Raw genomic sequence first — 21,238 nt, 5'->3', positions numbered from 1 at the left:
TAGCTATACTTTTAACTTAAATCCTAATATTTTTTAATAAAGCCTTACTGTAACTTTTGTGAGCTTTGACTCATTTACTGTGAATAAATAATGAAGACAAAAGGTGACCTTGTTGTGGGTTTTTTAATAGGTTGTAATGAATGGACTGACACTAAAAATGTTGAAGGATTGTCTTCCTGAACCTAGGAGTCATGAAATGCCACTATGTGAAGTGACAATACAGTGGAAGTTGCACTTACCTCAGGGGGGTAGCAAACTGTTTCCTGCCTGTCAACGACTGTTGTCAGTTCCTGTGCAAGGTGAGGGGCCAGGGTGCTGCTTGCTTGGCTTTTGGTGGAGCTGTGGGCCCCTGGACTGGGTGGTGCTGCGTCTTTGATCTCAGGGCAAGAAGAAATCTGGCAGCCATCGGGGCAGAAAATTAAGTCTGTGGCCTGCTCACCGAGGGTGTGCAGAGGGATCTGCACATAAAGAGGTAATTTGGGCTTGCAGGGGGGTCACTTTGCTTATCCTGACCCTTTCACTGAGTCCCATGCAAGGTGCAGTGGTGGCACACTGCTCCAGGGATGTGCTGCAGCATCCCCCTTCCCCGGGGCTCGGTGTTTCACCGCTGCCTCTCCTGCTGTCCCTGCACTCCTCTCCCCTGGGGGAGCACAGGTGTTGCCTCTCTCCTTCCCTGGGGTGATGGCTGCTGCCTCTGAACCATTCAGTCTTCCTGAAGGGCTCCAGCTCGATGTGCACCTCCCTGGGCAAATCGCCCAGCCCTGAGCTGGCATCATCTCACAGCTCGGCCATGAAGGAGCAGCAGCTTACGGTGAGCCCGCTGGTGATGGGGAGGATGTGGGATGGGGAGAAGCAGCTGGGTTGTGCCCAGCCCTGGCATCCTTCCTGTCGGCATTACCAGCTGTCTGCTGGTGTTCCTGGCCTCTGTGGCCCAGCCAGAGGGCAAAAATGTAAACTTGCTCTCTTTGTGCAAAACTCTGTATGATTTAAAGCAAAAGTTGGGTTTAAATATCCTGCAGGGGGGAAAAATGTATAGGAGGGGAGGTGAGGCTGGGTAATCTGGCAGGTGATGGTGGTTACTCCTTGAACAGTGATCTCCAGCATGCCCATCTCTTTGGGATCTGTTTGAGTGACAGAGTCATCAAAAGCAGCTGGGATTAGAGTCCTGTCTGAGCATCTCTCTCACACATCTCTCTGTGGTGATCAGAGTCAGAGGAGTGCTTTGAAAATGTAATCCCCAAGTTTCAACCTTCAGCCCTGTGGCACTCTGTTAAACTGAAGCATTGCCCTCATGTGCTGAAACACAACTGAGGCAGATACAGAAACCTCTGCTCAAAGGGGAATCTCTTAAAGTCAATAATATCTAGAATACCTTGCATTCCTCTTTAATGCAAGAAAAAGCCTTAGTACTTGGTGTGACCCATCTCCACATGCTGCTTATTTGGGTTTGTTTTCTTGCCCTCAGCGGCTAGGGTTTGTGAATACAGTGATTAACTAGACTATTCCAGAGGTTAAGGCAGTCCGAGAGAGACTTGCACGATCTCCTATTCCTCCAGCAGAATTTGGCATTATGGTGAGCAAGATAATTTTTTTCAAATTCTAAAATGACTTCAGCTTATGGGAATGAAATGCTCAGAATGGTGTCATTCACATGTGTTTAGGGAGATGATGAAGCTAATTGTTGCATTCTCATGAATATTAAAAGTTACCCGAAGCCGAGGAGCTTAGCTTGTATTCTAAGATATTCACAGTGAAGAAATATTTTTTGCTGTTGCTGCAACTACTCAAATATGTCTACTACAGGGCTTGCTGTTCATGAGAGCTGTTCATGAAACCCTCATTAAATTGACAAGTAGCTTGACTTGTTACTGTGGAAATAAATCTGGTTCCTATAGAAACTAGTTGCTTGTGGACTGGTGGGGCCATAGAACAAATCTGTTTCAATAATTGCACACCCTCCTGCTGAGACACCACTTAAGTGCATTATGTAGTGTTCTATCAGCATCAGCTCTCCTGTCAGCAGCTGCTAAGGAGATCCTGCTGTATTTTCTGAAAGGGAGAACAGCTATGGAAAGGTGAAAATAGAATCTTTCAAATCTCTGTTACTAGCCGAGAAGCCAAGGCCAGCTTTTAGGTGGGATTTCAAATCGGTGATGTTCTCCGGAGACCTGTCACTGGGCACACAGGTTTGGGATCTGGAACTGTGCAACCTGCCCTCAGCTGCAGTGAGTCAGGGCCAGAGCAGGACCCCAGCATTGGGGGGCCCAATTAATCCCACAACTGATCCATGACACCACGCTTTATTGCTTCACCTCTAGATTAAACAGGCTGAAATACATTATTATTAATACTGACAAGTGCAGCCTGTGTGTTTTGAATCTTTGGGTCAAATTACTGTCTTTCAAAACAGAGTACTGTGTTCCTGACTGATTGAGTTGTGGTACAAGGCACTGGCAGTTAATTGCTACTTTATAGTCGCTCTGGTCCTGTGATGAATTTCCAGCTTCCAAGGAACCCAGCGGGACCCACACAGATCAGGGACAACTTGCTCTGATCTGGTTGAACAGGCTCATAACGATTCCTACCTGGGATTAAACAAAATGGGTACTTAGTGAAATGCAATTCCCTTTCTTTGTCACGGATAACTTTAATCAGTGTTTGGGGAACACCAGGGGAATCTGTAAGCATGCTCAGCTCGGTGGCTGTTGGTACCACAGTCCTGGATCTCCGAAGGTTCCTGCTGGCAGCAGCAATGACACGGCTGAATTTATTCTGCTGCCTTCTGTCAATCAGTTGGAGTCTTGCTGTGTTAGAGATAGGGGAAGAGGGAGGAAGAATTCGTCAAGGTAAAAGTGCAAATCAGGGGAGTATTAACTGGTTTAAACATTGTAAACTTCCCTAAACTCTCCAGGCCCTAAGCTTAAGGCTTTAAGACTGATCAGCAGAAGAGGTGCAGTAAGAAGCTGTAGATATCGCTGGTGCTTGCACAGAGCTGAGCCCCGCTGCAGGTAAGTCACAGGTGTGTGTGCTGTGTGTGCAGGTGGCCCTTCGCATCCGTCCCATCAACGCAGTGGAAGCAGAGGAGGGAGCTGCCCTCGCTGCCCGCAGGGCGGGTGAGCAGGTGAGCTGGGGTGGGAGCTGTGCCTGGGCTGCACGAGACCCCTGCCATGGCGACCGGGGACTCTGCCGGCTACCACGCGGACCACCTCGAGACTCCAGCTCTTCTGGCTCACATGCAAACGCTTTCAAATCCTGCAAAACTCCTGGCCTTGCTGGGATGCGGCGGGATACAGCTTCCGTGCAAATGGCGCTTCTTTCCTCTAGTTCTGCATCTTCTACCTCTTGTTCTTCTTCAAGAGGCAGGGATTGCAGGAGGTCCCCACTCTACCATTTCTACATCGCTACATCTATTTCCATATTTTTATTGTGCCCTTGTTATTTACCTTCTCTTCCAATGTAAGTCCCATTATTTTCTATCGTGCTTCAGCTGATCTTTCTCTGAACCCTCTCTGAATGCACACTAATTCTGCTATATATCTTGTCTCTTGTCTCCTTGCCATAGTCAATGATAGCAGCCCTCTGAAGCAGAGAGAACATCAATCTTCTTCCTTTTTATGCATTATCTTACAAATGCAATTTTTGTTTAGCACCTTACAGGTGAAACATTCTTTTTTTCTCTTCTTTTCTTTTTTTAAAGCAGTCATTAACCTCACAAGGATATCAGCTTTATTTTTATATAGCTTATTCAGACTTGCATCATCTGGCCTGAGATCTATTTTCTCTAATGGAAGTCTGGGAAGGAAATGTGCATTACATTAGTCTGAGTAACTTCTATCTATGAGTTTCTCTTAATAATTCAAATAACTGTAATTATGAAAGCAAATTAATTGACTGGGCAGTTGAAGTGCTTAGATTTCTTGGTGTATTTTGATTTACATCATGTTCCCTGCTATATTTACTCCCAGCCTAACTCATTTAGAGCTGCTGCTGGCTGCTTATTAATCCTAACTCAAAATTGACTCTGTACTGTCTTGTTATGTTTTAATGCTTCCGGGCAATAGCAGAAGGTTTATGCTTTTAGAATACTGCTGGTTAGATAAGGTGTTGCAAGAGGAGGACTCTTTTGGATGCCTGGATACACTACAAGCAAAATTTGGACGCTGCAAGGACTCAGTAAGAGGGGTCTGAAAGTCTTACAGGCAGAATTTTTAAAGGAAACATGCTGACCTCATTCTCCAAGTTCTGGTCTTTGCTGTCACACTTGCATCTGCACATGATTAGACTCTTTTGCAGGCGAACACCACTGCTGCGGATAAACCAGGAATTCCCTTTGGAGGTTGTGCTTGTGTTGCTTCAAGTTTTAAGGCCTGAGCTGGACCAGTGAAAACTAAAGAATTAAAAAAAAAAAATATCTTCCTGATAATTTTAAAACTTGCAGATCAAAGCTACAGATACTGGTTAGAGATTTGGAATTTAGCAGAAAACACAAAACTAAAAAAAAAACCCAAACAAAGTCTTGACACTTCCTGAATGTCTGTGGGCACTTGTCCTAGGTGCTTGTGTTTCTCCCATGCCTAGCACACCAGTGCAGTTATTCTGTAGGTCAAGTGGTGGTTGATCTATGCTCTAATTGCTTTTTTAATGATCTGTTTACCTGAGAAAGAGTAAAAGCTGCTCTGGAGTAAGAGGCACTGGGTTCTCTGTCCCTTCCTTTGAGGCTACAGCATCTCCTTATGAGCCGTTTCAGTGGAGGAGAAAGAGTACTATTCTCTGCAGTAATTATATACTGTGATAATTATGTACTAAAATAGATCCTAAGGGACTGAAAAGAAACAGAACCAGTTCTGTAACTTGCTGCAACTCTTCTCCCACCATTTTTTTTTTTCTTAATAAAAGCCAGAAACGGAATGAAGCTTCTGTCCTTGAGCAATGCAGATATCTCTGTCAGTCCTGCTGCAGGAAAGGCTTTGGAAGATGACTTTGGGCACTTTTGCTCCTGAGGAACTTAACTGTTTTCTTTCACAGCTCCTCTCTCTGAATCTTGGTTGAAAATTGAGGTAAGAGGTCCTGTCCCCCTCCTGCTTGCACAGGCGTTGGTTGGGTGTCATGTCCCCACAACCACGGCGATTACCCAATGCCAGTGACTGTTTCACTGCACAACGGACCTTCAGAGCATTTTGCAGCAACTACTACTCCTCCAGATTACAGAAGATGTGACATCACTTGCAAGACAAAGCTTGTTGGCCTCCACGTTGTGCGTGCAAGTGTATTTTCCATGCGAAGCTGAAGTGCCAATGTTCCTTTGGCCAAGAGATGCAATGGCGATAGTGCTGTAAGAAATCCTGACAGGCTGTTAACAAAACCCAGACATAACGGTTCTTGTTCTGACTTTATCTTATAACAGAGAGTGGTCCTGATGGATCCAACCGAAGATCCAGATGACATCTTGCGAGCTAACAGATCCCGAGAAAAAACATTTGTATTTGACATGGTTTTTGATCACAGAGCAACTCAGGTAACATCCTTCCCTTTTTTAACCAAAAGGCTTAACATTAGAATTGTTTTCCCTTCTTAGATGAATGTTTTTGGCAGGTGAGTAGAACTGCACATCCCAGAGGCCACGTGTCACCCAGATAAAAGAGGTGATGATGTTGAAGGCGAGAGGACTGTGAGGGTTTTCCTTTTGTCAGAGAAGCAGGGAGATTTGCAGTATTCAGTCTGGCTCTCCCTCCTGCATCGGGACTCCCCAGACGCAACACACCTGAGCAGAGATGAGGAGCTTTATCTCCTGAGGTCTCCGGTGAATGAGATCATGGTCACGTTGCTTGGCTTCATTGCTCCCACACTTCTTCCCTGTACCTCTTGTTTTACAGGCTCATGGAGTGAGCTCTAGTGCCCTACAGAGCTGTGTTTTGCAGTCAGATGTAAGGTGCAGTATAAGGATTTCATCAGCACCTGCATTTTGTGATCGCCACGATGCTGCCTTGCTTCTCACAAGCAACTGGGCTATCGGTGTTCTCTTTCACATTTAACATCAGCGTGGCACGCTTGTGTGCTACCTAAGACGTTTTTGGAGGCCCGGTGGCACTTCTCTGTAAAGGATAAGGCCAAGGAGATAATTTACTCCCTTTTTCAGCAGTCACAAATTAAAAACAAAGAATTCCATGTTCAGAGTCCAAGAAAATAATCGTATTTAAGAACATTTGTTTTAGTAAGCTCCTGAATCTTCCATGCATTTAGAAAATTCAATAAACCTCTGTGCTTTTCTGCTCATTTTGACGTGTCACAACTCAAATGGCTCACAAATCATTCCAAAACCCAAGAAATTTGTGAGAAAATCATAGGGAATGCAATTAGGTATTGATTTTTTTGACAGCTGTTGTGCCTGACCAAAAATTTATGCTTTTTTGACTGAATTAGGAGGAAGTGTATGTGTCCACGACCAAAAGCCTGATTGGAGGAGTCATTTCTGGCTACAATGCAACCATTTTTGCATATGGCCCAACAGGTAAAGTAGTCTCTGTAGCTGTACTGCTCCCGATGAATAAAATATATCTGTACAAAGCAGAAGTGAGCTGTAATGCCAATTAATTACTTACTGTGAGGACAAGACTGAAGCATTAAAATACCATTCTTGTTGGGAAGTGTGGATCTCCCTTAAATGCCAAAGTAAGAGCAAAACCGCCCTGTTTAAGAGTCACTTAATTGAGGTGGAATTCAGTGGAGACAAATCTTTCCGTTTAAAAAGGAGGAGGAGATGAGGGCCTCTGCAACGCTGGAGACTGGTCTCAGGAGAGCAATGTAGAAAGCACTTACAGACTACAGTCTATATGAAAATATTTTTCTACTCTAGCTCTGAACACCCAGGTGGGCAGTTAACCTACCTATCTGCCCAGCTTCAAGTCCTCTTCCTACCCTTTTTGGATGATGGTATGTGCCATGTGTTTCCTGAGGCAGCATCACTGTGGGGTGAGAAACTGGAGTAACTGGAGGAAGTTAGGGGATGAAGGACAGAAATCAGTGGGAAACCAGGATTTGTTTGTTGTGGAAACTTGTTCATGTGGAAGTTGGGCTTTGGTGCTCTTCTTTGTATCTTTATCAGGAGCAGGAAAAACCTACACGATGCTCGGGACAGACTGTGAACCAGGGATTTATATCCGCGCCCTTGATGACCTCTTCAAGGCCCTTGAAGCTACGGCCGAGGAGATGGATCACACAGTCTCCATGTCCTACCTGGAGGTGAAGTGTCTGTGTTGCCTTGGATCCGGCCTCTGTGGAACAGGTGTAATGGGAAGTGGGGAGTCCGAGTCTGCCTGCTGAAATGCAGATCAACTCAACCCTCTTTGCAGATCTAAGGACCCACTGATAGCCTCACACTAACCCCTTGTTTCTTACCCTCAGATCTATAACGAAGTGATCCGTGACCTCCTGAACCCATCCTCAGGGTTCTTAGACCTGAGAGAGGACTCCAGAGGTAGCATCCAGATAGCAGGAATTACAGAAGTCTCCACAACAAATGCTCAGGAGGTACCTTGGGCTGTGGCCCACAGTGAGGGCAAAGGGAGGGGGTTTGTGCTTTCATCAGTGCTTTAAAATTCCCTGACGCTTTCCTATTGCCTGTGCCTTACTCAGTAACAAGGACCTTTTGTAGCAGGACCTTGGTGGAACTGGATTAATGTGACGAATTGTATGGAAAGGGCTGATCATGGAGCCATGTGAGTGGTAGAAACCAGGCTAAAACTCCCAGCTAACCTCCTGCTAGCTCTGCTTCCCCCAGGTGCATGCTGCTTTCCTGGAAGGATGGGAGTGCTTTGATTTCTGTACACACGTGTCAACAAACCGTTTGGAGAGGGAGAAGGAATAACGAAACCCCCTTGAACTACACTGATATGCACTTCTTGTGTCCAAGGCACATGTAGATAAACAGGAAAACAGCCCCAAACCCAACAAACCCGCACTTCCAAGGTCACAAGCCAAAGGGGGAGATCTGGGGAAAATCAACAGCAAAACCCCCACTCTCATGAGTGGGACCAGTCTGCCCACACCCTGGCTGAGGTGTTCAGTCTGCAGGGAAAGCCGTGCTGTGGCTCAGACAGAGCTGTATACCTCCACATGCTCTTCTGCATCGTTTAGATCATGCAGCTGTTAATGAAAGGAAACAAGCAACGCACCCAGGAACCCACTGCTGCCAACAAGACGTCCTCCCGCTCCCACGCAGTGCTGCAGGTGACGGTGACGCAGAAAAGCCGAAGGAAGGTGGTGGGCAAGGAAATGCTTATTGGAAAACTTTTCATGGTCGACTTGGCAGGGTCAGAGAGAGCAGCACAGGTACGTCTGGAGCTCAGCAGCTTTTGGTGAGACCAGGCTGGATTCCCTGGCCTGTCGTGCAGGCCCTGCAAGGCTGTCCTCATCCCTGGGGAAACCAGCACTGTGTTCCTCTGTTGTTTTAGAGCAGTAGTTTGTACCCGAGAGCCTGAAAATAAAGACAAAATTTTATGATATTGGTAATATCTTTCATATTAGACAAACTAGTGTAATTGGAAAAATGTAAACCAGCTTTTGGCTGCAGCCTCTTCTCGGTTCTGAAAAAGCAGCAGTGAATTTCACATCTAAAGAGAAGCTGAAGTCTGTTAGGTAAGGATCAGCTGGGCTGTCAGAGAGAAAGCTGATACCAGTGGAATAGAGGGATGCTGGTGGGTGGAAAATAAGGCAGCTGGCTCCTATGGGAAGAAGGAAATGCTGGAACTAAGGGAGGTGATTTGAGGGAGAGAGATTTTATATACCCAATATTTCTACTGAGATCAGGATTTCTGGAGTGATGTTATTACGCATCTTAATTTCTGAAATAATCTTTAAAAGATAATTAATAGCTATCTTTTAAGAATGAAGAGGTCAGATCTGGGTCATCTTTTCCAAGCAATGTACTTCTACCAGCACCTCTGTGCCTCAGTGGGGTTTAACCCACTTCAGGTTGATTTTTGCAGGAAGCATTGCTTTGACATCCAAACCTTGACCCAGGTGATGCTGCACATCTTCCCTGGGCACAGACCCACCGTTCTCAAGCGTGTTCATTGTCTGTCTGTCCTCCCTCCCTCCCCTCTCAACAGACTCAGAACCGGGGCAAGAGGATGAAGGAAGGAGCCCACATCAACCGCTCACTGCTGGCTTTGGGCAACTGCATCAACGCTTTGAGTGAGAAGGGGGGGAGCCGGGCCCAGTTTGTCAACTTTCGAGACAGCAAACTCACCCGCCTGCTGAAGGTACTGTACGCTGCGGGTCAGCAAGGAGCCTGATGTGTCTGTTGCTGCTATCACCACTCAAATCGGCCAAGGCTTGAGAGCTGATCCTTAAATATCTCTGTGCATTGTCATTACCCAGCTTGGAATGCTCCTCTGGGATCTTGCACGAGCTTTGCAATGCAGTCAGGGCTTAACTCAGGCAGTGCTGTCTCTGTAATAAACATGTTCTCATTGGCACCGTTAAGGAAGGACCTCCTACAGGGTTAGGAAATCCTATAGATTTGGGTTTATGTCTGTAAGCTCGCAGGTGATAAGTGATTTTTTTTTTCTTTATTAATGAACTTATTGCCTTTGTTTCATTCTTTCTGTAAGAATTGGGTGAAATGGGCTAATAAATTTGGATGATGTTGGGGCAGGAGGAAGAGAGACTAAGAGTGACTATGTGCTGTCGTAAGTCGTCTCCTTTAGGAAATCAGAAAGGTTGCAGACAGGCTCTCTGCTACACTGGTTCTTTTATAGATCCTTTACAACTTCATTTATGAACCTCACCTCAAGTCTTGGTGCTGAGCTACCGCTGTCGCTGCCTGGCAGATGCTTTTACTAGAGGACGGTGGGGAGGAGAAGGGATGGAGAAAAAGGCAGGCTTCTGTTGTCAGCAGCATTGAGAAGTTACCAGCATATCTGTGGAAATTGCCATTTTCTTGCAAAAATTCTTCTTTTGTAGATAGTTAATTACTTATTGATTTTGCTATTGATGGAGAGAGAGCCTAATGAACGGTATTTTACCAGCCATTTCTTCACTCCTAATTGGGATTCTCCACCAGAATCTCAATGAACTGCAAGGGTACCGAGCCAGGGCAGTTACCACCGAGCAGCAAGACCCTGTCATGTCCGTACTAACCACAGCAACGTTGCATCCCTCTAGGACTCATTAGGGGGCAACAGCAGGACTGTTATGATTGCACATATCAGCCCAGCCAGCACCTCCTTTGAAGAATCTCGAATGACCTTGATCTATGCCTATCGAGCAAAAAACATCAAGACACAGGTAAATGAGCAAGCAACTCACAGGGAGGTGGGGGTTAGAGGTTAAAAGCTTTCAAAGTAGAAATAGGAAATGTAGTGGATGATGGGAGAACAAACTTGAGGAGGGGGCAGTGCAGGGTGGTGTAGAGGCTCAGTGTGAGTGACAGAAGAAAAGCAGATGAAGGGAACAGTGAAAAGCAAACTGTGTGGGTCATGGATGAGAAGAGGAATATGAGGGTCAAAGCAAGGGAGCAGAATAATGGAAAGACAGAGAATAATGTGCCTGGTATGGACCTGGGTGCAGAATATAAGGAATGATGGTTGGAAGATGACCACTTTGGGAGGGCAGTGTATGGGGAATGTCCCAGTGGGGATGCTGGGCCTGGAAGAGAAATACGAGGGGCTGCTAAAAGGAGGAATAAAATGGAGAGGCTTGTGGGCTAAAGGAAGATGAACAATGATCTACAACAGGGTTTTTGCTCTCTGTGGATCTCTGCATTTTCCCTGTGGATACAGGGTCCCTGGCTTTTCTCTATTACCTTTTGGGAATTTCCCAGAATTAGGGAAAACTACTGATTTACAGTTTTCTCTCATGACTGGGGAAACTCTTTCCCATCACAGGATTCAGTGCCCCTCCAACTGAAAGCATAGCTTTGTTTGCAGCCATTGTACCAATAACAGGCCTTGGGACAAACGCTCACATATTCTGGCTCACCAGGTAAAGTGTAACCTGCAGAACGTCTCCTACCACATCGACCAATACACCAGCATCATCGCAGACCTCCGCAGGGAGATCGAGCGTCTGAAGGCGAGGGGTGAAAACCAGGAGAAGGAGAAAAGTGCAGTCAGCTCCGACCTTGGGGATCTGCAAGGTAGAGCCCAGAGCAAGAACTATTCTGGGGTATCTGGAGGGGAGAGAGCGTGGAGAGGAGCTGTGTGGACAGGTTGTGGTAGCACTTGGTGGCCTCTATGTAGGCGTATCTGGGGGAAGCTGGTTCAGCAATGCTTGTAGAGAAGCAGAGCAGAGGACATGGTCTGAAGGGTGGTGGAGGCAGGCAGGAGAAATGGAAGTTGTTTTTCTCTATGAGTCTATCTGATGTATTGTGTGACTGGACAACTGTTCTGGTTTCAGCTGGGATAGAATTAATTTTCTTCCTCATAGCTGGTATAGTGTTGTGGTTTGGATTTAGTATGAGAATAAAGTTGATAACACCCAGATGTTTTTAGTCATTGCTAAGTAGTGTTTATACTAAGTCAAGGATTTTTCTGCTTCTCGTGCCCTGACAGCAAGAAGGCTGGAGGGGCACAAGAAGTTGGGAGGGGACACAGCTAGAACAGCTGACCCAAACTGACCAAAGGAATATTCCATACCATATGACATCATGCCCAGTATATAAACTGGGGGGAATTGGCCAGGAGGGGCGGATTGCTGCTGAGGGACTGGCTGAGCATCAGTCAGCAATTGCATTGGGCATCACTTGTGTTTCTTGGGTGTTAAGTCACTCTCTTTGTTATCTTCCTTTTCATTACTATTATTATTATATTTTATTTCAATTATTAAACTGTTCTTATCTCAACCCATGAGTTTTACTTGTTTTCGATTTTCCTCCCCATCTCACCAGGGTGTGGGGCAGGGAGGAGTGAGCGAGCGGCTACAGGTTCTTAGCAGTTGATGGGGGTTAAACCATGACAACAGCACATTCAACATTTTCAGCATCTTCACCAACATTAAAATGTGTTAAATTTCCCAAACCTGCCCTTGAAAAGAGCTTTGACATCAAGTGGTGACATTTGCTGTGGGAAGTCTGAACCCTTACAGAGCGGTGACTGAGTCTGTAGCCTGCGTCACCACAGGCTCTGAGGCTGTGTCAGGACACGGAGTTCTGTTGTACAGTTCGTTGCACTTAATTAAAAAAAATAAAATAGGGAGGAGGGCAGGACAAAGCTTTTAAAACAATGATTGTTCTGCCCTGGGGATTGCTCCTTTTGTCAGTGAATCTGGCAAGGAATGAAATAAAAACAGTCAAGTACTCTGACAGACAAGACATGAGATACGATAGGTCTCTGCTACCAATACCCAAGGTCATTTCTAGGTAACAAGCATAGAAAAAACAATACTTTTTCCTTTTTTGGCAGGTGTAAAGGGGGAAGAGATGCCCCTGCAATGCAGTATCCTCTTAATACTCACAAAAGCAGTGGCAATGAGGCTTATTTATTGCTAATAATACAATCATAAAGATATATCAGATTTCTTAAGCACATTATTAAGTTCAAGAGACTGTAGAACGAAGCAGAGTCCTATAAATGAAAGCCTCATAGCATGTGGACTGAGTGGCTTGGTCCCACAGTAGTTTTGTAGGACTTGGCAAAAGTTTATGTGATCTAATGTCAGATCAGAAATGTCTTCTCCTGCAGCAGAGAGGAACCAAGGCCCTGAGGCACGCAGTGGGCAAACAATGAACGCTTTGCGGGCACAGCTGATCGGTGCTTTCAGGGAGCAGATGGAGATGCGTCGCAGCCTGATGGAGCTGGAAAACACCAACATCGAGCTGCATGTTGATACCTGCAGACACCTCCTAACAATCACAGAGTGAGTACCATCTTAGCTTTCAGCTCCTCCAAACTCACTGTGAGAAATGCCAATATCCCATGGTCCCCCCAACTAAATGACAGAAGGATGAGATCAAGTGTAGGTTTGAGAATTAACTGTGTGATAAGGAAAAACTTGGGAGGGTAGTGGTCTGCAAAAGGTACCCTGGGATTTAAAGTAAATTAAGTCCATGCGACTCTAAGCCTTAGATTAAGGTGCTATATTTGCAACGGGTGATTTCTGGCTGTTGAGAAACACATCCCTAATCCCTCCTGGTGCTTGTAAGGAGGCTGCAGCCTGCACGTGGTGCTGCACTGCCATGCAATTGCCTGATGTAGCTCCATAAGGCAACCAGATACCTCTAGCATCAAGTTTAAGCTCAAGACTAGAAGTATAAATGGTAGATATATAATCTCTATTTGGACCTTATTTTGGACTTGGGTTTTAATGGAAAAACTGGATGGCAGCACAGACTGTGATTGTTCGTCCTTCTGTGGTTCAGTCACTGTGTTTGGAAAGTGGTTTTTTCATCTAGGCATGATGTCAGAGAAAGCATCATCATCCCTTTCTTCTGGATAAACTATAAGCAGGTACCAGTTCCCTCTCATTATCACTAGTCTCCCACCTAATATGTATATATTATAGTCACTCAGGATTTGGGTCATTTGTACTTAAAACAATCTTCAGGACACTGAAGATATTCAACAAGTACCTGCGAATAGGCAACACTTCGTGATGAGGTGTGGAAAAGCACTGTTCTCCTTGCTATGGAAAGACCACATAGGAGGCCTGTCCTACAGACATCCAAATGGGAGGAAGCTAATTGTGCTCTTCTGCACGGTCCAGCTCCAGACCAGCCTGGGCTAATTAGTTCTGCTGCTGTTATGCAAGAAGAAGTTGGACAGATACAATCACAGGCTATGCATGCATCATTAGAGCTATGTCACTGTGTCCCAGAAGTTCCTTTCTTCTTTCGGCAGCTGGGAACGAGAGAAGGCTCAGGGTGCATGCAAGTATGGCAAACCAGCAAAGGAGGAGAAAGATGAAAACACAGAGGAGGAAGACAGAGAAGTGGGTATCACAGGTGCACCTGAACCTCATGAAGTTACAGCAGCAAGAGAAGAGATCAACCTGCTGCTGGCAGAACAGCACAAGACGGCATCCCTGAAGGTGAGGAGGTGAAGGTGCCGTCACGGTCACAAGTCTGACCTCTGCCCAGCGGGTGCCTGGGGGCAGGATGGCAGCAGCATAACTCAGAGAGGTTCCTGTGGCTTTCAGCTAGCACTGCAAAAGCCACGTGGCACCTGCATTGCAGCTGAACTCCTAAATACTTTGGGCTGCTGAAGGAAGCAGCGTGGCAACACTGGTATTTGCATCCTGCCTCTGTCCCTTTTTTTTTTAGGATGAGGGAAAATCCCACTGTCTGGGCTTGTCCACTCATAAGTGAGCTAATTCTTCCCACTTCCCCTTCCAGGGGTATTCTGAAGGTTTATCACTCACTGATTGGTTCAATGTTTTGGTAATCACTTTTGGTGATTATTTTTTTGGTAACTAATGTTAATGTTTGTGAGTTCCTCTAGGCAAGGACTGTGCATCTGGATATATCTGCCATGTCTGAAACGTGGTGGCTGCTAGCAGAATGAACAAAATACTTTTTGTAGATATTACTTTAATCTCAGCATGAAGGACACAGCACAGATTTGCTCAGATGTCTTTGTTATCCCAAGAAGCCAAACTGCCTTGACAATGCCCCATCTATCTTTTTCAGTCAGAGCTGGAGCAGTGCTTAGCAAATGCCAAGGAAAAAGCTTCCCAGATGGAGTTTTTTCCCCGACAAATCGCCAGTGAGGATCAGCAAGAGGTTCTAAGGCTCCTCTGCAGAGCCCATGAGCTTGAGCTTGGCAACACAGAGCTGCAGGCAAATACACTGTACAAGGAGAGTCTATTGTGCCAGAAGGATTTTGTGATCCAGCAACTGCAGCAGCACATGCTACTCTGTGAAGAAATTATTCAGCAGCAGCAGATGCTGATAAAAGGTAAAGTAGCAGCTTTGTTCCTGCACTGTCATTATCTCTGAGCTTTGTTTTCTGCTGCCAAAGTGAAGAACAATTCACCCAGAAAACCTTGTCTTGGATGTCATGACTCCACAGTTCTCAGCTGTTTATCTAGGAATGATCTTTAACTCTTCCTCCTCATCTCTGCTCCAGCCCAGAACATTCCTGTCCCAGAGACACTGGTGAGGTTACACCGCCTGCACCTCTCTGAGTTGGAGGAGGGGACGCTGAACCGCCTGCTGCTGCTGCATTCAGTGATGTCCGGCATGCTCCGGGTAAGGCAGAGCAGACCTTTGTGCTGGAGGATCCAAGCTGTCCATGACCTTGTGTTATGGCCATAGATTCGTACACACCCAAAGCCTGGCTGGGCCCTGGTGCCAGTCAGGAGCTGTACAGAGCTTTGTTTTAGGAACATGTTGTCTCCCTAGAGCTCCGCTCTCCTTCCCTTTGACTCAGAGAATTAATAAGGTTTTTAGAGACAGATGAGGACCCAGGAAGGCTGTGAATGAGCCAGAGTGTTTATCCTCCTGGTTTCTGTTGCATTAGATTTGAGAGAGATAACTGGCTTGGTGGCAAACAGAAGCAAAGGTTAGATGGCCAAACGTGCAACTGACTGCTTGCTGAAGGAGACCATCCTCTCTGGAGGCCTCTGCTCAAGACACAGTTGTTATTGGGGTCTTTGGGCCTTTTCTGCAAGAAAGGTAAGATGATGCTGGCCCCTTTGTCTTTGGAAAACTTGTGTCTTTTGAGACAGTAAGGTGCTGCCAGGGAATTGCTAGTCTTCAGCAGGGAGTCCAAGCAGCAGCGTCTCTTATTTATTGTAATTGCCTAGACGGAATGGAGCAAGGAGTTGGGTTTCACCTTGAATAATAAACTTAATGCTAGTCATGTTGTTCTATGAGAGATTAAACTACTTCAGGTGCCTTTCTGCAGGAGGGGAGCAAATAGCAGGTGGCTGAAACTATGGAAAAGCACATGAGGTATCCAAAGTCTATGTGACCAGAGGCTGGGAGTCAAGGCTAGAGGAGGGGGTTTACAGTGAGAAAATCTGCTGAGGATCTCCTTGTCCCCTCTTCCTGCAGCCCCACAACAGCCCATCTCTGGATGTAAGTCAGCATCTGGATCTAAATAAAGATGAGGTCAGAAAGGGCCTACCTGGGAACATGAAGGATCTTCCCTGGGGGGTGAAGTTTGACATTCCCTCCATCACCCTGGAGTCAGACAGGTAATGTGGACCTTTCTCATTAGACTTACTCTCTAGGGCATGGGCACCTGGCAGCCCCCAGCTAAATCCCCAAAGCTGCGTGATACCAAACTGGAAGAACCTCCAGAAACTGGAATTTGTAAGACAAGACTGAAGAACACTGCTTTTGTGAAGTAACTCTGTATTTTAGCAGGAGCTTTTGCAGAGAGGACTATGGGAAATGTTTGGATTTGCTTCAGTTGACTGACAAGGATTTAAACAAAATAAAGTAGCAAAGTCTGTGAGGATCAGGGGACAAAAATCTCTTTCCTTCATGAATCCTGAAGCCCTTTATTGCTGTGGTGTTTACATTTACCAGACTTCTGGCTTTCCCCACAGCATGAGAGCTCTCATTTAGACATGTTTCATCTCTCCCTGTTGATAAAGGGCCTGTGTTTTTCATCTGTTAATTTCCTGGCATATTCTTCTCACAGTGGCAGCTGCAGATCATCTAAAATGTCGCCCTGTAGGAAGGAGGGATCTCTGGATAACCACCTCAGCCCAACTTTCTCTGGTTTGCCAAAAACCCCAGGTCAGCAGGTCAGTACAGCAGGAGCTGAATTCAAGGCACATTTGTTGTGGACAGCACCTTCCTCCTGCGATGGCAGAACGTGCATGGCAGCTAAATCTATTGCATGTGAGGAAGGTAAACCTTGGCAGGCAATAAAATCACTCCTAGAGCACTGGCCTTGAGTTTAAAGCCTGGGATTTACTTAAGAGGCCAAGGCTTAGCTGCCACCTCCAATCTGGGCTCTCCCTCTGTGTGAATCACCCAGTCCCCAGTGTGTCCAGGGGAGGGACAGGAGTTGTAAATAGAGATGCACCATGCAATCTGCTGTGAGGGGACCTGTGGTGTCCAGGATGAGCACCTCCTTTTATGCCATTAACTGATCTGTCTGCTGGGCCCTGATTTGGTGACTATCTGGTGAAACTAATTTCACTCAGCACCCTGGAACAGGAGGGAGATTTAGGAGCTCATCAGTTTCTTGCCTGCTGTCTTGATCCTCTTGTAGCCATGGCTCCACATGGGAGATACACAGTCAAAAAGCTTTGCCTTTGTTTCTCTATACATAGAAGTTGTTATATTTCAGGCGAAATTTAATGTCTTCAAAATGTTTGAAAGTGCTTTGAAGGGGAAAATTATAAAAACTTTGAATGAAAATCAAATTATGCTGCTATTGCTTTGACTTTTAGCAGAAACCAACAGGTATTACTGCAGGAAAGATGACTCCCAGGCTGCGTTCCCCCACGTCTCTAGACTTGCATGGGAAAAAGTCACCTCCAGACAGTGCTGCTGTTCCACTGAGTCTGGAGACCTTGGAGGAAATTGCTGCCAACACCAAAAGCATCTCCCTCGTTGCAGCCAGTCGCCGTTCCAGAGCCCAACACAGAGATCCTGGAAGCAAAGTCTCTTCAGCCCACTTCCCTGAGGAGGATATGCTTAAGCAGAAGTATCTGGAGGCCAGTTCCACCCCAGACTGTCAGACAAGAGACAGTACGTGTACTGGGGGGTTGCTGTTGGAGCCTGCAGCTGGGAGCCAGCTGTGCTCCCCAGCCCGGGGTGTGCTGAAGAACAGGAAAGACCAGGAGATGCCTGCTGAGAGGACAGCCAGAAAGAAAAGATCTCGCTCTCTTGAACCAAACTTCCACAGGGTAGGTCCTTTGTGAGCAGAAGGCATAGGCCCAGCAGAGCTGGGCTGTTTTTTAAACACAGTAAGAGAAACATAATACAAACTGCATGGGCAAATAAGTATCTTTAGTCTACTATAATGCCCTTAACCTCCTGCCTAGACAGCAAGCTAAGCCAGTCAGGTAGGAAGGGAATCTTTCTGGTACAACATGGCAACAATCAGAGGTGAGAGATACCACCGAGGTTAACTCCACTTGCTGTCTTTCAGACCTCAAAATCTAAGCAATGGACTCCCTCGAGCCCCGGTACAGACAAAGCTTGTGAGAACCACCTGTGCCGAGCTAAACTCTTCCGTCAGACAAAAGCTGTGAGCAGCATATCCATTGCCACAAAGGTCAAGGTTCCTGTTGGCTACTGTTCAGGTAGGGGCCAAAGAGCCGCTGGTGACATCCTGCATCAGCTCTGCTGGAAACAATGGATTGTCATGTGAGAAATAAGATAGAGTAAAGGCTAATGATCAGAACTACTAGTAATCTGATTTTTTTTTTTTTTTTTTTTTATAGCTAAGTAGCTTTTGATGGGTAAGAAAGCATATTCTTTGCAGATCACTGCCCCAACTATGCCTCTGTAATCTAGGGGGAAGAATTAGTGCTCAGTTGGGTTCACATGCAACAAGTTGCTGATCTTGGTCTAGTCATTCAGACAGTTTAACATCCAAACCAAGCCTCAGCAAGGAGACCAAGACATGACAGGCTGCACTGACCATCTGTCAGCCTGTTGTTTTGCTTTGTGCAGACACACAAAGCCAGGATGAGCTTAGGGAAACTGGGTACCCAAATCCTATTGAAATGGAGCCAGAATCCTTCCCCATTCTGGCAAGAGGTGCTTATCGATGCTAATTAGTTTTCCTAAAAATGGTTAACTTTTGATTTACAGTGCTATAATTTGAGCTAGCTATTAGTGATTCATGCATTGCAAAATGGTTTTAAACCGTGCTCTGCTCCCACTGTTTATAATGAAGCTTTCCCTGCCTTTGATAGAGGGGACTCCACTAGAGGTGCTGCCGAAAGACAGTGCTCCTGCAAGCACCATCCAGCAGAGCAACGCCTATCGCATCAAAGGACGGGTCCTACAGAAGCAAGTCAAAGGTGAGTATGTGAAATATCTGCTTGGCTGGCTCAGGAGGCACTACTATATTCTTCAGCACTTGCTCTGTTGCAATCTGAACCTAAAGAGCTGTAAATGCAATACAAACGGTCCAGTTGGGAAAGCAGCCACATGGGTAGGGGTTTTACAGCCAAATTTTAAGCATGGGGTTTTTTTGCAACAGATGACATGGGCAGTGTTCCAGAATGAGTTACACTCCATCTCACTCTTAGCCAAAAATAACCTCTTAAGAAGAGAAAACAACATTTTCAGAGGTGTTCATAATCCTAGTCTAATCCATATGTGAAGTACAAAATTTAAGATGAGTTAGCCATGTGACAACCTACTTCTTTCACTGAAAGTGTCACCTTGGGATTTTCTTGAGGCAACGATGTGCAGATCCTGGTGCCTTTGCCAAACTCTCCCCTCCACAGCCCGTGGCAATCTGTCTCTTCCTCATTTTGACTGGCAATGAGACTCAAATCGAAGAGAAACATGACCGAGTACTTCATCCTCCCTCGCTCACAGGGCCTGCAGATGGTGCCAGCAGTCGGCAAAAGCAGCAGCCAGACGCCCGCTTGGGGAACCAGCTGAAGACTAAATAGAAGTCACCAGGGGAGCAGAACTCTCTGTGGCCCCACAGCATTGTAATTTCAAGACTGCTGGAAGTCAAGGGAAGCAGATGCAGGGGGAGCGTAACTTAAAATGTATTTTAGTTTCTGTGTTGTGATGCTGAAAAGCCAAGGGCAGGCTAGCAGGGGGGAGAGAGACCTCATACGCTGTAAATTACTTTTTCCATATCCCTGCTTCAAGTCTTTCCTCTGTACTGTGCGGTCTAGCTGTTAGCTTCATTTCAAGACAAGTAGGGTGTTAACAGAGTCCAAGAGAAGAGGAAAACCTCATTTTCCCAGCAGTGTTCACCTCCCAGAAGATGTCAGCATGGAGCCCAAGCTGTCTTTTTTCCCTGGGGCAAAAGTGTGGATGCCACCCATGCATCCAAGAGGCTTCCTGACTATTAAAACCAAGTGTAAATGCCTGAGAAATAGTTTCCCCGTTCTTCCCTGCTGTCCCTGTGTGTTGCTGTGAAGCTGGGAGGTGTAATGAACGCCTGGAATGCTGTTTGGGTGAGCAGATGTTTGGCTCTGAGAGCAGCCAGAGATTGCTAAACTCTTTTCCATCTACAGAGCATTTCAGATCTGACTGCAGCCCGGAGAAGAGGCATGCTGATAGGTGAAGACCCTGATAGGAGCTCGCCTAGAAGTAAACTGTGGGAATGTGATTTTTTCTTTTTGGAACATATGTCTCCAGCCAACATATTTCTCCATATGGGGCTTTTTAGAAGTATTTTCCCTGCGTTTTAAATATGCTGCAAATAAAGTGGTTCTGGTCATTGCACTCAATAAATAGTGACTCCATGCCCCAAAGAGGAGTGGCTTCCCTCCTGGGTCTGCTGAAGTATCTGAGTAACTCAGGTAGTTTTGTGCATTTTTTCAGATGGATGAAGAACCATTGAGCTGTAGCACTTGCAAAGTATTCTCCTACGTGCTCTTTCTGACTTGCTGTGTGACACTGCACACACTCCATATTCCTCCGTGCCTCTTGCTTTGCTGTCAGGAGATGAGGGATAGCTCACTCTAGGGATGAGGAAGCTTAGATTACTTGTATTTTCAAAATGCCTTAAACCCCCACAGTGGGGATGCAATGCAAGTGCGTAAGCTGGTATAGCAAGTAGCAGATTTTTCTTATGAACCAGAAAGAAGAAAGAGTGAGGTGTGATGGCAAGTAGGAGGTCAGGAACACTTGTTCCCTGGGGCTGCCTTTTTCAGATAAACAAAGATGTAAAAAAAGGAGACAGATAAAATAAGCACAGACTGTGTAAAACAAACCTGTGCCAGCAGGTCTTGAGCCAAGCCTGTATTTACAAGACCGCACGTGATCTGCAAACACTGAAGGACCAAAAGTGAGGGAAAATGGAAATTTTCAAGCATATACATCTCCACTAAATACCTCTGGGCTGAATCACCACAAAAAGTTGCAGTGTTTCAAAGCCTGGGACATCTAAACTCAATGCATCGCTTTGAGGCTGTATCTCTGAAGGGAAATTGTGCAACGAAGAGTTTGATAATTTGCCATGACTGTTGTGAAGAGTGTGGAGCCATGTGATGTGTTACTTTCCCTGTCTGTAAAACCTACATTTTGAATCTGTTAATAAAAAGTTGGGGATTGAGACCTCAGAGGTGGAATCTGTGAATTCTCATTTGTAGCTTTGATCGTTGCTGGAGGTGAGGCTGCAGCCAATCTGTGCAAAGT

At 45.9% G+C, this 21,238-nt stretch overlaps 1 protein-coding gene across 1 annotated transcript; it reads left to right on the top strand.

Annotated features, from left to right (window-relative positions):
* The first annotated feature begins 730 nt into the window (after positions 1-730).
* On the top strand, positions 731-19,533 carry LOC141966700 (kinesin-like protein KIF19). The gene is made up of 20 exons (XM_074919704.1): positions 731-811; positions 3,041-3,121; positions 5,405-5,515; positions 6,421-6,508; positions 7,103-7,239; positions 7,402-7,527; positions 8,134-8,328; positions 9,108-9,260; positions 10,165-10,287; positions 10,984-11,137; positions 12,681-12,855; positions 13,836-14,025; positions 14,624-14,891; positions 15,063-15,184; positions 15,992-16,134; positions 16,587-16,692; positions 17,347-17,805; positions 18,051-18,204; positions 18,823-18,930; positions 19,457-19,533. Exons 1-20 carry the CDS (start codon positions 731-733, stop codon positions 19,531-19,533), a joined length of 3,051 nt encoding a protein of 1,016 aa, XP_074775805.1.
* The last annotated feature ends 1,705 nt before the right edge of the window (positions 19,534-21,238 follow it).

This window comes from Athene noctua, chromosome 15 (assembly GCF_965140245.1).
Source record: "Athene noctua chromosome 15, bAthNoc1.hap1.1, whole genome shotgun sequence".
Taxonomy (NCBI): Eukaryota; Metazoa; Chordata; class Aves; order Strigiformes; family Strigidae; genus Athene; species Athene noctua.
Note: the sequence above shows the minus strand (reverse complement) of the source record. Positions and strands in the feature narration are given on the sequence as shown.